The 13012-nt window shown below is 46.1% G+C and overlaps 3 protein-coding genes across 6 annotated transcripts; 2 read left to right on the top strand and 1 right to left on the bottom strand.

Moving 5' to 3' along the window:
• Positions 1-447: 447 nt before the first annotated feature.
• Positions 448-7612, bottom strand: LOC136450598 (RHOMBOID-like protein 12, mitochondrial). 4 transcript variants are annotated; one of them, XR_010758388.1, is made up of 9 exons: positions 7053-7612; positions 6858-6972; positions 6565-6684; positions 4118-4228; positions 3784-3822; positions 3218-3322; positions 3089-3127; positions 2321-2892; positions 448-1106 (listed from the first exon to the last, which is right to left on the bottom strand). XR_010758388.1 is itself a non-coding variant. In XM_066451112.1 (8 exons), the coding sequence occupies exons 1-8, from the start codon at positions 7418-7420 to the stop codon at positions 1017-1019; spliced, it is 981 nt and encodes a 326-aa protein (XP_066307209.1). In that variant the 5' UTR covers positions 7421-7612; the 3' UTR covers positions 455-1016. The 4 variants fall into 4 exon arrangements, 3 of the variants coding, with proteins under 3 accessions (XP_066307209.1, XP_066307210.1, XP_066307208.1); XM_066451112.1 differs by lacking the exon at positions 2321-2892 and having other exon boundaries at positions 455-1106; positions 6858-7008; positions 7095-7612; XM_066451113.1 differs by lacking the exon at positions 2321-2892 and having other exon boundaries at positions 456-1106; positions 4118-4192.
• Positions 7613-7831: 219 nt separating this feature from the next.
• Positions 7832-10725, top strand: LOC136453291 (uncharacterized). Its single transcript, XM_066453865.1, has 8 exons — positions 7832-8013; positions 8107-8189; positions 8301-8339; positions 8418-8470; positions 8570-8633; positions 8715-8757; positions 8938-8985; positions 10273-10725. Exons 1-8 carry the CDS (start codon positions 7933-7935, stop codon positions 10438-10440), a joined length of 579 nt encoding a protein of 192 aa, XP_066309962.1. The 5' UTR covers positions 7832-7932; the 3' UTR covers positions 10441-10725.
• A 408-nt stretch (positions 10726-11133) lies between these two features.
• Positions 11134-12766, top strand: LOC136453290 (probable UDP-arabinopyranose mutase 1). Its single transcript, XM_066453864.1, has 3 exons — positions 11134-11531; positions 11621-12040; positions 12123-12766. Exons 1-3 carry the CDS (start codon positions 11229-11231, stop codon positions 12456-12458), a joined length of 1059 nt encoding a protein of 352 aa, XP_066309961.1. The 5' UTR covers positions 11134-11228; the 3' UTR covers positions 12459-12766.
• The last annotated feature ends 246 nt before the right edge of the window (positions 12767-13012 follow it).

Genomic DNA, 13012 nt, shown 5'->3' with positions numbered 1-13012 from the left:
CCTACATGACACCGCTATGCAAATTTAGATATTGGACCGAACATGTAAGAACCGTGTTAGCACAGATTTATCATGCCATGTTGGTGTATGGAGCATGCCGAAACCTATTTAGACCTGTGTTGGAGGCCAGAACAAGTTTAGGGACTTATAGAAATAAAAATAAATAGAAATTTAGGACCTAGGTATAGAAACCGTGAGTGTATTTTACTCTAAATTAACCCAAGAGGAAAGAAACGAGCCGTTTCAAAAAAAAAAACGATAGGCCGATAGGGCTTGCCTCGTTTCCAGAGTAGTGGGCCCACGGTGGAGCCATTGTCGTTTTGCGCAGCATCCTCAACCCATTGTTTGTGTCTAGGAGAGATACAAGTACACATGTTTGACAATATTTTCTATAAACTAATTAAACTTAAAAAGGTTTATCTCACTTGGGACTGTCCTAGTGGTCACCCTAGTGGCCTAGTTACGGGCAGCCGACGTGTCGCCGAGGCGCGGCGGCCGCTGCGTCATCTCGTCAGATGATTGTGACGAGACGCCGAGACGGCTCGTGCTGAGCATACGAATCTCGCGAGCACATGATTCAAGAAGGCGATGGGGCCAATTGGCAGAACTCGTGGCCATGTACTGTAGTATGTTTGGATCCCCCAGTCGGTGAAGGCCGCCGCGGGGACCTGGCAGAGATGAAATTCAGGCCCATCGCGGTTTGGTAAAAAAAGAACGAATTGACGTCTTCTGCACAAGGCTAGAAAAGCAGGGGAACTTGAATGAAAACAGTGAACCCCCATTGTCTTTGTCAGGATACATTCTAAAAATTTCAGCTGCCAAAGTTGACAATATACGCCACAAGCCCACAACATTATCCAGGACAGAAAGTAGCATGTTTAAGGCATCCCCTCAACTCTAAGCAAATTATCTGATAACAAATGCAAATCTCAACCCGATGGGCAACAAGGTGGCGGCAGATGGTTGCCTTTGCACTTTCTTTCCATCCACATATATATATACATGACGCTAGAAGATCAGATCCAGCCTTTCCTAATTCGAGCCCACACAAGAGCAGCAACCAGGGCACCCCCTAAATGAGCTGAACCTGACACATCGCCATGCCTCTAGAAAATGGAGGGAAAAAATCGGTTAGCTCCACCTTTGAACATGGTGACAAACATATAATTCATGGATGTTAGATCAACTATTGTACATGAACAGAATGGCCCGACAGATTATGTAAGTTGACAAACCAATATACTAGACAGACATAAGTTGATTGCATTGCAGATCACCCAAGTGACAATCAAAGCATTTATTAGACTAAAAAGGCGTAGAATTTCATTTCAATATCCAGTTGAGCAGATAGGTGCAGAGGATGTAAGATCAAACAAGAAACATTACAGCCAGGAAATTAAAAGCATCATAATAATATATCCAATAATAGATGAGATTCATTGAAAACAATAAAATATCATGATGTTGTAAAAAAAAGGGGGGGGGGGGGGGGCAGACCTAGTGCCGGAGGCTCCCACATGAGTGGGGTCTGGGGAAAGGAAAAACCAAGGCAAGCCTTCCCCCCGCAAAATTTGCGGAGAGGCTGCTTCGAACCCGCGACCTGGTGACTCAATGAGACAGCTCTCACCACTGCACCAGGCCTGCCCTTCATGATGTTGTATGGTGGAGAAACCACAGAACCCCCAAATATTCCCACGCCTAATGTGTTGTATGGTCACCACACATAACATGCAGCTCAGACACATTTCAGCCAAGATTTAACAACAGGAGGCTCTCCCAGATCCAGATCCTCGTATTGATAGGGAAAACGTTGCAAATAGTTGTTTTTCGATATAACGTAAATGCAGACTTTTCACTAGTCTTCAAGTGCTGCACATATATTTTTCTCAAAATACTGGCTCAATTGTAATGTGTAGATACAGTTAACATGTAAACAGTACTACTAAAAAACTCTGAATTTAATTTTCATTGAAGCACCCCCCCCCCCCCCCCCCCCCCCCCCCAAACCCACCAAGGCCCGCGTGGGATACTGAGGCACTGCCCCCATCCTGATGGAGACTAACCCATAATTACAGGAAATCTGGGTCGACTGGCTCAGGGATGTCTAAAAACTTGGGTCGGGTCCAAGGGGGTAGCTGGGAACCTGGGAACAAGGGACCCCAATCAACACAGGTGGATAATCGGATTGATGTGAACCATGATATGCCACGTGCAAGTAGTTGTAGAAGATCAATGCAATACAAAGTAATAAAAAAGCAACAACAAAAGAGACAATAAATTAGCCACATATGCTAGACTATCCAGCCCACGACCCAACTACCTGGCCACATATGGGAATCACGGTCACGCATGCAGCTGTGTCTTTTTGGTCCCGCCTTGCTCCTCGCTTTCTCTCTGCTCAAAGAGACCCATCGAGGCGAAGCCGCAGCCACAAATCAACCACAGGTAGCCAACATCTCGTACCAGGCAGTAGTAAAAACGATTGCCCATGCTGTCTTCTCTTTTGTATCCCCAATTTCGTTTGAGAAGACTTAACTAATTTTGTGTTGGCTGTTGCTGCTCCTAAAGACATGCAGTCGATCCTGTCAACTGCTATTGGTAGTCCTCTTCAAAAACGTCTGTCATAGTGTCATTACGTCCCAGCAACAGAAACCCAGATCATCTCCCCCTGTTCCTCAACCCAGCCCTTTCGATGGTGTGCTCATGCTGCAGCGGAGTGGTGACCCAGGGAGAAGGGGCGTTGACCCTGCTCGACCCCAACCCTAACTAAGTAACTAGGATGATGTCCCTGGGTCGCGGAACATGCCGTCGACACCGACCCCTGTGACTATGGATTAACCAACAAGTCTCAGCCATCTCGAGTTAAATTGACACCCCTGACCTTGCAAAAGTCTTGAGCGACATACATAAATACAAGAAACAATGAGGCACCCAAAACATTCACATGCTATGTTAACAAAAACAAATAAAAAAGGTTACATTTGTCAAATTTCGCAGGCAATTAAAAAAAGGAAAAAGAGTGACACCAAACTATTCACTTACTATATAAGAAATTAAAAATAAAACGATATAGAGCAATAACACATACCTTCAACCTAAGTAAATCAGCACCAATTATGGCTGCGCCCTGAAATGAGAAGAAACAAAGAAATTTTGTGATGAGCAACTAAATGAACAATGGATTGTTTCAAGAAAAAAAGAGAGAAAAGATTCTCACCATAAGTGCAGCTGGAACAGGAATGAGGAAATAAAGATACACTAGTCCCTTGGGATACAGAAAAATCTGAAGGAGGATAGTTGCATTAACTGCAGCACTTGCACCCTGAGTGATGAACACAACAGAAGGAATCAAATTTAGGATGAAGTAACGTATGTGCAATGCCATCAATAATGCTCATACAGTCATCAAACATTAGACTGGATTAAATTGCCATATCACCTTACATGGGCCTATGTCTACTTTATTCCTCGATACATGATGATTGAATGAATAGTTGTATATTGGGCCAAAACTCTATCATTCATGCACAAGTATATGGTAATGTAGCTTCTTTTAGTATAAACTAAATTAAGACCAGGAAATGATTCACATACAACCCATTTAAACAATTTCAAAACAACCAGTGATCTGATTATCTAGACCCTTTGATTCAAAAGTAATCAATTGCCCCAGTGATATGAATCATTTGATGTGCTGGTTGTATTGAATTGTACAATTGGCAAATGGGTTGTACATATAGCAGTAATCTTAAGACTATGTTGTTGGAACAGGAAACAACATACAAGTCCAGCAACTCTTGAAGTATCCCATCCTTCATAATCCTGCAGGAGCATCATCACTATATCAGAAGATTAACACAAAGATAAACAAAAAAGAAATTCAGAAATTCCATGAATAGACTGAGGAGCATCATCACTATATCTTAGGTAGGGTGAAATCCAATAAGTTTGCCAATACTTTTTCCAGTTTCAAATAGCAAGCAAGAACTGACCGGTTTAGAGTTTTCAAAGGCCGAGGACCTGAACTTATCACTTATTCAGCATTGACTGTAAATGGACAGCCTCACCAGGATGTGGAATCCTGATGTATAAAATTTAATACACCATGCATTCTTACCTGTTTCCGATGAGCTAGAAAAGCCTTCTCCAGCAAGAAGAATATCGATCCAGTAAGTGCTCCACCAACGTACAACTTCAATAGAAAGGCAGGACCAAACACATTTGCAATCTGATGCAAAAAGAAAAATATAGGGAAAAGGCAATCCAACATTAGCAGCAGAAGGTGATAGATCATTACTACAAAGAACAAGGTAAGAAATGGAGTGACGGACAATCCCATGCTATTGGAGAAAAAAATTTAAAGAATTCATAGTTCACTGCACTGAAGGGCGGGCCTGGTGCAAGCGGTAGAGTCTTACCGCCTGTGACCGGAAGGTCCTGGGTTCGAGTCGCGGTCTCCTCGCATTGCACAGGCGAGTGTAAGGCTTGCCACTGACACCCTTCCCCAGACCCCGTACAGAGCGGGAGCTCTCTGCACTGGGTACGCCCTTTATAGTTCACTGCACTGGGTCTGCCCTTTTTTTTAATTCATAGTTCACTGCACACTACACACCACATCTGTTTCTAATGAGATGCTTAATATGATGGGAGAATTGCATATTTGCCACCAATTTCGACCCTCAATTGGAATTTGCCACTAAAAAGTCAAAACTGCAAAATTGTCACCAGAATGTGTCTCGATATGTCTGTTTGCAACCGATTTATACATCATTTAGTGTGCCCAACACTTATGTGAAAAACAATTCAAATAATATATTTAGAAAATCATAATGAACAGGAAAGGACCACCTCAGCCATATCTCTGTTTCTTTCCTTTTTCCATGCGTCAAGAAGACCTCGCCACATCGCGCGCGCGGGGGGGGGGGGGGGGGGGGGGGGGGGGGGGGGGGGGGGGTCCTACGGTTGTGGAACGGGCTAAGTCTAAGGTGAGCATGCCAGATCTGTAATGGAGGAGGTCTTCAAGCCCGTGCAAGGAAGCTTTAGTTGGCTGCAGATGGAACAAGGGCTGGGACCCAAGCAACTTGCGCCGGCAGCAAGACCACTATCCCCAACTGCAGCCGCTCTTGCTTGGTCGTCCTGCCCCTGCAGGTACTCATCCTGAACAGTTGCTGCCTGCCGCACCCTGCTAGCCCTTCCTCACAGCCACACCTTGTGACATGTCGTCACTTTTCCGGCCTCCCACTCCCCAGTCCTCACATGGCTTCGGCGGCTACGGTGATGGGCTGACGGGGAGGAAAGAAAAAAGGAGAAGAGCAATTGTGTCTGGTAAATGGCATGTGCATGTTCCGTTATTTCAATGGCAAGTTAGATTAATAAGATGCAATTATAATGCCAAACATGCATTTAGACATCTTTAAGCGGCAAATTCACCATATGAAAACAACCGATGGCAAATTTGCAGTTGGCCCTAATATGATATATTTGGTTTTACTACACATCCCATCTGATATAGATGTTGAGTTATGTCTGTGATTCTCAATAGTGCATTGAGCCCTAACTGAAACACATAAGCCTAGATTGGGTGGCTTGCACATATATTCCCTTCAGATATTGAAGCTAAGTTGTTTGTGTAACCAGATGATAAACTTAATGGAAAATTCTCAATTTAAACCAGTCAAACACTTATTTTGGTTAATGAATAGCTTGGTTGTTAAGTATACTCACGGCTCACAAGTATCTCAATCCTAATTTTTAAATTCATGGAAGGCTAGTCCTAACTCCTAATAACAGAATAAAGGATCCAGCCGAACTTGGCAAAGGCTATGTAACTGAGGTATCATTGAAGCCAGCATCACTTTAAAAGGCAAATTATTTTGTTTCAAAAAAGTTGATTCTTGAATTGATAGAGAAAGATAGGAAAAGAAGAATACAACCAGAGTGAATTCAACATTGCCAAAAGTAATGTTATGTTGTAAATTCATACAACGATGTGCCGCTATGTATGGGTGGGGCAGGGGTTCGAGGTTATTCTTGACCTGCATGAGAACGTCTTCTTAGCAAAATGCCCGGGGGTCTGTCTTACCCCCACAGGACGAGGTATTTTAACGATGTGAGTCATGACTTCTTTTGGAAATATAGGTGGCCAAAAAAGTGGACTTACTTTAAATTAGAATAGTATAATACCAGTGAAATAATTTGGTTTCATGAACATTTAAAATATATTGTTACAATTGGCCCTAAATTCATGTTATAGATAAAATGTTATCAAGCATTGGTACAGTCTACTGTTAAAAAAATGAGGCTAATTTTTTGAACTGTACATTGCGCATACTTTCACTAAATTTTCAAGAACCATAGCTGATGACATTGACACTGCACTCAAGCAAAGCAGAGAGCCAGAGATTATAGAACCTCAACATGTCTTTCTCTATTTACCATATTCTTTCTTGGGTTTAAGAACATCGGAAGACACTTTGATTTCCCATTCACTGCAAATTCTTTTCACATAGATTCCCTATTGGGCTATATCTTTCAAGTAACATAAAGGAAGAGCGTGCAACTTACACTGTTCCCAAAGAAGTAGAGGCCAAACATATTGGCAAAGAGGTGACCAGACTCTGCATGGCTGAAAGCACTCGTGAGCAAGGTGTGCAACCGTCCGCTCTTGAAATTGTCTAGTGAAATCTGCTCATTGCAACAATAATAAAGAAACCACTGTTTATTACAACAATGACACCCTGTTCGCTTATGCTGAAATATTGCGAGAGGAAAACACTGTTCCATAGCTGAAAAGTAGCTCAAGCGAACAGGGTGATAGTAGCCACTGCTCTAATCTAAAAATTGATCATTTCACTTACCATGAAATGCCTCCTCATGAACCCTGGATCAGCCACACGCCACAGCATAAAGACTGCTACATTCGCACCGATGAGCATCCACACCGCACTGTCGGCAGACTCCATCCAGTACGCCCTTCCGAAGACACCAGAACCCAAAATGACGAAACGACTACAACAATTCCCAAGTAAGATCGCGCCAATTATGAACCTCACCAGGGCGCGCCTTGGAGGAAATTGGAAGACGAGAACTGCCACCACGAGGTCCTGCGTCGCCGCTGCAACGAGAAGAGATCGAGAGAGCCGGCGCCGCGCGAGGCGGCCAGCCACCGGGACGCGGCGGTCCGCGCGACCGCTGCGACGTCCGCGGCGGTCCTCGGGAGGAGAGAGACCCTGGTAGCGCCGGAGAGGCGATTCCATAGGAGGTGGGCCGACGGGGAGGGGGAAGGGGATGCGGATGTGGGCGCTGAGGGGGAGTGCAGGAATCGGTGGTGGTGGGGCTGGGGTTGGGGTCTGGGTTTTGGGGCCCCGCGGAGGGCGTGCTGCGCGATGAGGGACGGGAACTGCAGCAGCTTCCTCCGCATGGTGAATCCGCCTGGCTAGCTCGAAAAGCTCTGTTAGGCTGCTCCGGCCGCCGCCACCGCCGCCGCCGGCTCGAGCGCGGGCTCCTCGGTGGAGGTTTCGTTTCCAACTCCGAGAAGGGGGGTTTCGAACTACTCTCGATCGGCAAGCGCCGGATTCCTCGCCGTTGCTGAGCTGCTGCGTCTGTGACTCTGTGTTGGTGACTTGGTGTGGCAGTGCTAAAGTTGGGGCCTGCTCGGGCCTCGGAGAAGGTCAGGTCTGGGCCCCCATTATGCTTCAGTTGGGCCCGATTCGAAGTTGCAGAGGGAATTTCTAGGAGCACTGACCTTGTGGGCTGCGGCCCATTTCACGTAATAATTCCTAATAAAATATAGTTTGGGATCGGACGAGTACGATGCAGCCACGTCGTGAAAGGTTTTAAGGGCAAAGCCGTCGGAGCGTGACCGGGAGAAGAGAAACGCCCGGCGGCGCGAAGCGGAGGAGGGTGAGAACATCGGAGTTTGGCACTTCGGCGATGTCGAAGCGGCAGGGACCGCCGAAACACCAGAACCGCTACGCGTGGAAGCCGAACCTTGGCCAGAAGATCAACGAAACCGTAAGCTCTCCTCCTCCCCTCGCCGTCCCCCCTTTCCCATAGCTTTGGATTGTTCATTCAAATCTAACCGTTGCAAAACCCTCGGCGCCCCAGGAGCCCGGGGGCAGGTTCCGACCTCTGTCAGAGATCACCGGCGTCTGCCAGCGCTGCCGGGATCAAATCGACTGGAAACGCAGGTGGGGAATTGTTATCCCTCATCGATTGTCTAAGCTCATTTAGTTAGTGTGTAGTTTCGATTGTTTTCGTTCCTCTTCTCCTAGTTCCGATTCATTTGTTTGTTTTTGTAGATACGGAAAATACAAGCCCATTGTTGAGCCAGCAAAATGGTAAATCTCTTTCTCTGTTTAGCACGTATACTGAGTAGTGAGCAGAGGTGACATATGGGTATTTTTCTGGTTTGGCAGCCAGAAGTGTAGTAAGCGAAACGTCCGGCAAGCGTACCATAATGTATGCAGAGGTGAATTTTGGCCGCTCAATCTCTCATGCCACTAGGTCTGGTTGTTAAACATTGATATGTTGGATCGTTACTGATTCTGGTTGCCGCTGCTTAATGCAGATTGCTCCAAGGACCTCGGCATATGTGCCAAGTGCTGCACTCGTGTTAAGGAGCTTGTTGGAAGGTGATTCCTGCTGTTCATTCCTGTTGCTGTATCGATATATGCATAATATCTGTAGTTTGATTAATTTGTAATTCTATTTAGGGATGCGAATGAGGAGGAAAGTGAACGCAAGGAACTAGAAGAGGTTTGATTGTGTTATTTGAAGTTGGAACTAGATAGGAGATTGCTATATGAACCTAGTAGAAGAGTTTTTTTTTAAAGCAAATGGCAGAATTTCTGCCTATAAATTAGGAAGGAAAGAGTTGTATTTACATGAGGAGTAGAAGATTATTGTTTTGCGCTGATGACCGAAGTTGTTTTTCAGGCTATCAGAGGTGCTAGGGAGAGGGAAAGACGCACACTTCTTCGTATTGTGAGTACTTCTGTTCAACTTTTCAAACTGAATAAACTTTTGTTCTTATGCACTTGCCTCTATTATTAGTATTCTCCGTGATACAGAAACTGAATTAGCATAAGACTATGGAGACATGAATCTGAAAAGGAAATTGTGTTTTTTTTATTGTTACTGTTTGGTAAACTCTGGGTCCTTTATTTATAGGTGCTGTTTGGTTCTTGCAACAGCAATGCAAATGGAAATGAAATTAGTTCATTTCCATTCCGTTACGGTAACATCCATAGCTTTAATTCCATTCCCTTTACGTTACAATGCTATAACCAAACAATACCATATTTCCTTCTTAAGACTATGGAGCCATGAATCTGAAAAGGAAAATGTACTTTTTTTATTATTATTACTGTTTGATAAACTCTGGGTCCTTTACTTATAGTTATGTCTTCTATTTCATGGATATCTGATACTTACATTTGTGTTTCCTAATTATGCATCTATATTTTATCTCTTCTTTTTTTTGCAAATTCTGCTGGCATTATATCTTGAGAAAAGTTCAAACATTTGTATCAGCCTTGGTTGTACAAAATATATACAACCTTTTGTTCCAGAGCTACACTTTGGAGCTTGAGCTAGGAGCCCGTTTTGGCAAGGTTCCATCCAGATCCAGTGAAACCTTAAGATACAATGAAAAGCCAATGCAACAATTGTAGAATCAACCTAGGCTCATTCATATGGAATATTGATACTGACCTGTTGTTGGAGAATGAACAAGTATTTTTCTCACTGTTGCCAATTGAATAATTTTCCTCAAGTGTAGTGTGATGCAGAATCTATTCCCATTGTTTGGACAATTTAATCTGTATCTTCTAAGATCTGTATTTCCTATGTACCGTTGTTTGATACCGAATTCTACTTTATGTAACATTAACGAGTACTATGATTAAGTGTCTTAATAATGAAACTTTTAGCCTACATAAATGAATAATGGAAATGGTTGTATTGAACAACCATAGAGCATGGGATCTGGTACATTTCCCTTTGAAACAAATGCTCAAGTACATGTAAATGCAATACACTGACATTTTCTACTCAAGGTCATTGGAATGCAAGTGGAATGTGATTTTGGTTCCTTATTGTAAGTGAAACTGCAGTTGAATGTTCCAGTTTCAATTCTAGCAGCCAACTTGACTCTAAGACCTTTGTACTCTTGTTTTAAACAATGTTGAGCGTTGATGTATTTATTTCAGCGAAAACTCTCTACACTGATGATTCCAATGACACTCAATATGGTTAATTATTTCATGGCAGATGAACAAAGGCAAGGGTGGGGAGAGTGGGCCGTCAGTCCCAAAGATTGCTGACAGAAGTCGAGAAGGTGATATCTTCCTTGCTGCATCACTTGATGAATACGCCGAACAAGCTAGAGAGCAAGAAGATGACTCAGATGAAGAGGCTGGAGATTTTGTGGAAGATTAAGTTCGGAATGCTTTATGCTGTAAAGATACTTTGTTGGTGCAATGAGGTGATGCTTTTGCGGTCTTTTCTGTGGCAGCTGTAGAAATACTATCGCTCTGTATCAGATTTGATATTCATCTGGTGGTGGTAAGATTGTTGCACATTTCCTGCTGTAATGCTCCAAAGCTTGGAATTGGAAGATGTTAGACTGCGTTGATTTTTAATTTAAAATGGTTGTCTGTATTATGTAGCTTAGTTGGATTCTTGAATTATGGTACAACAAAAGTTAGCCACAGGAGTCTCCAAATTGCTAGCGCATCAAGATTCACTCCGGATCGCATTTGAATTTGTGTAATAATATAAGAGAAAAGTAAACCTTGGAACAGTTGTGCGTACGGCAACGTTACAAATTACCGTTATGCAAAGCAAAGCGACACGCAAGCAAAGGCAAATATTGTCCGTAGGCTGCCGATCCAACGGTCCATCACCCGGTTCACTCGGCAGCTCACCACAGCAAAGGCAGCCGTTCCTTTCCCCGGCAAGCACTCCACCACAGGGCTCCCGATCCGCCATTCGCGCGCGCCACTCCACGGTCCTCGTCGATTCATGTGGTCGCTTTCCGCGGCCGGCTGACGCGTGGAGCATCCCTGCCGCAGCGCGTCGCGGCGCTATATAGCTGCGCGCCCCCTCTGTTCCTCATTCTCAGCGTGCGTCCACCTCGCTCGCCCCCTGAGTCGCGCGCCACCCTCTCTGCTTCTGCACGCGCGTACGTCCCGGATCAAGGCTAGCTACCCGGCCGCCGGTCCGCGATGGCGCCGCCGCTCAAGGACGAGCTCGACATCGTCATCCCGACGATCCGCAACCTGGACTTCCTGGAGATGTGGCGGCCCTTCTTCCAGCCGTACCACCTCATCATCGTGCAGGACGGCGACCCGACCAAGACGATCAAGGTGCCCGAGGGGTTCGACTACGAGCTCTACAACCGCAATGACATCAACAAGATCCTCGGCCCCAGGGCGTCGTGCATCTCCTTCAAGGACTCCGCGTGCCGCTGCTTCGGCTACATGGTCTCCAAGAAGAAGTACATCTACACAATCGACGACGACTGCTTCGTGAGTTTCTCTATTAATCTTGTGTACGTTGCTGCTCCTGCGCAATGCGTGCATTCTCCTCCTTATTCCGCTGCCATGGGTTCGTGCAGGTGGCCAAGGACCCCACGGGCAAGGACATCGACGCGCTGGCGCAGCACATCAAGAACCTGCTCTGCCCGTCCACGCCGCTCTTCTTCAACACCCTCTACGACCCCTACGCGCCGGGCGCCGACTTCGTGCGCGGCTACCCGTTCAGCCTCCGGGAGGGCGTGCCGACGGCCGTGTCGCACGGGCTGTGGCTCAACATCCCGGACTACGACGCCCCCACGCAGCTGGTGAAGCCCCGGGAGCGGAACGAGAGGTACGTGAACGCCGTGATGACCATCCCCAAGGGCACCCTCTTCCCCATGTGCGGCATGAACCTCGCCTTCGACCGCGACCTCATCGGCCCCGCCATGTACTTCGGCCTCATGGGCGACGGCCAGCCCATCGGACGCTACGACGACATGTGGGCCGGATGGTGTGTCAAGGTAACAGAACAGCAGACGATTTTTTTTTTCACATGATGATTCACTGCACGCCCCCAGTGATGCTGCCGCCGCCGCTGCGCAGGTAATCTGCGATCACCTGGGTTTGGGCGTCAAGACCGGGCTGCCCTACATCTGGCACAGCAAGGCCAGCAACCCGTTCGTAAACCTCAAGAAGGAGTACAAGGGCATCTTCTGGCAGGAGGACATCATCCCATTCTTCCAGGCCGTCGTGCTGCCGAAAGACTGCGACACCGTGCAAAAGTGCTACGTCGCGCTCTCGCAACAGGTCAAGGAGAAGCTCGGCAAGGTCGACCCCTACTTCATCAAGCTCGCCGACGCCATGGTCACCTGGATCGAGGCCTGGGACTCGCTCAACTCCGGGGGAGCAGCCGTCGCCAACGGCAAGCCCAAGAAGTGAAGTAGATTATCGACGCCGCCGGTACGGCCGGTGGAGTGACGACGGCTCGGCTAGCTCTCGTACGTCGTGTAGGTTGCGTGCATCTGCAGGTTCAAAGCTGTTGCATTGTGTTTCTTACTGCATCACATGGAGTAATTAGTTCGTGGCCCTTTTCCCTTTCTCTTTTTTTTTTTCTCGTCATCAGATCGAGTCGAGGTCATTTTCTTTAGGTTCAGTGCCGTACGTCCGTTCTCAGGGATACGAGTGTTTCCTTGTATTATTAATTACACTACTACAATGTGAGAATAAATTGAAAATGAAATTGCGTATGCTATCAGGTTCAGGTGGTCGACCATGTTGTTTTATTTGATTTGAAGCGTTTTGACACGCTCTGGTTCGACATGTTTCGTCGCAAAAAAAAATGATATACAGCTGTGGTGTACAACACATGTACGTAAAAGTTACCAAACAAATGCACTCGCACACGGCACGCCTACGATCCGAGTCGAGCCACAACTGGCGCCTCTGCTGTGGCCTGTTTCAATCCAAGCAATCGACCGGCCCAGCCGGAATCA

This window comes from Miscanthus floridulus, chromosome 5, assembly GCF_019320115.1.
Source record: "Miscanthus floridulus cultivar M001 chromosome 5, ASM1932011v1, whole genome shotgun sequence".
In the NCBI taxonomy this organism is placed as follows: domain Eukaryota; kingdom Viridiplantae; phylum Streptophyta; class Magnoliopsida; order Poales; family Poaceae; genus Miscanthus; species Miscanthus floridulus.
The sequence above is the reverse complement of the archived record's forward strand: the minus strand, read 5'-3'. Positions and strand labels throughout refer to the sequence as shown.

What these genes read in the sequence shown, in the direction of transcription:
- LOC136450598 (XM_066451111.1), bottom strand. Translation starts at nt 7,420, where the DNA reads ATGCGGAGGAAGCTGCTGCAGTTCCCGTCCCTCATCGCGCAGCACGCC. An exon ending in TTCTAGCTCATCGGAAACAG is followed by an intron (nt 3,823 to 4,117) that starts GTAAGAATGCAT and finishes ATGCTCCTGCAG; the next exon opens with GATTATGAAGGATGGGATAC. An exon ending in CTGATTTACTTAGGTTGAAG is followed by an intron (nt 1,107 to 3,088) that starts GTATGTGTTATT and finishes TCCATTTTCTAG; the next exon opens with AGGCATGGCGATGTGTCAGG.
- LOC136453291 (XM_066453865.1), top strand. Translation starts at nt 7,933, where the DNA reads ATGTCGAAGCGGCAGGGACCGCCGAAACACCAGAACCGCTACGCGTGG. An exon ending in GCCAGAAGATCAACGAAACC is followed by an intron (nt 8,014 to 8,106) that starts GTAAGCTCTCCT and finishes TCGGCGCCCCAG; the next exon opens with GAGCCCGGGGGCAGGTTCCG. An exon ending in CAAATCGACTGGAAACGCAG is followed by an intron (nt 8,190 to 8,300) that starts GTGGGGAATTGT and finishes TTGTTTTTGTAG; the next exon opens with ATACGGAAAATACAAGCCCA.
- LOC136453290 (XM_066453864.1), top strand. Translation starts at nt 11,229, where the DNA reads ATGGCGCCGCCGCTCAAGGACGAGCTCGACATCGTCATCCCGACGATC. An exon ending in CAATCGACGACGACTGCTTC is followed by an intron (nt 11,532 to 11,620) that starts GTGAGTTTCTCT and finishes GGGTTCGTGCAG; the next exon opens with GTGGCCAAGGACCCCACGGG. An exon ending in GGGCCGGATGGTGTGTCAAG is followed by an intron (nt 12,041 to 12,122) that starts GTAACAGAACAG and finishes GCCGCTGCGCAG; the next exon opens with GTAATCTGCGATCACCTGGG.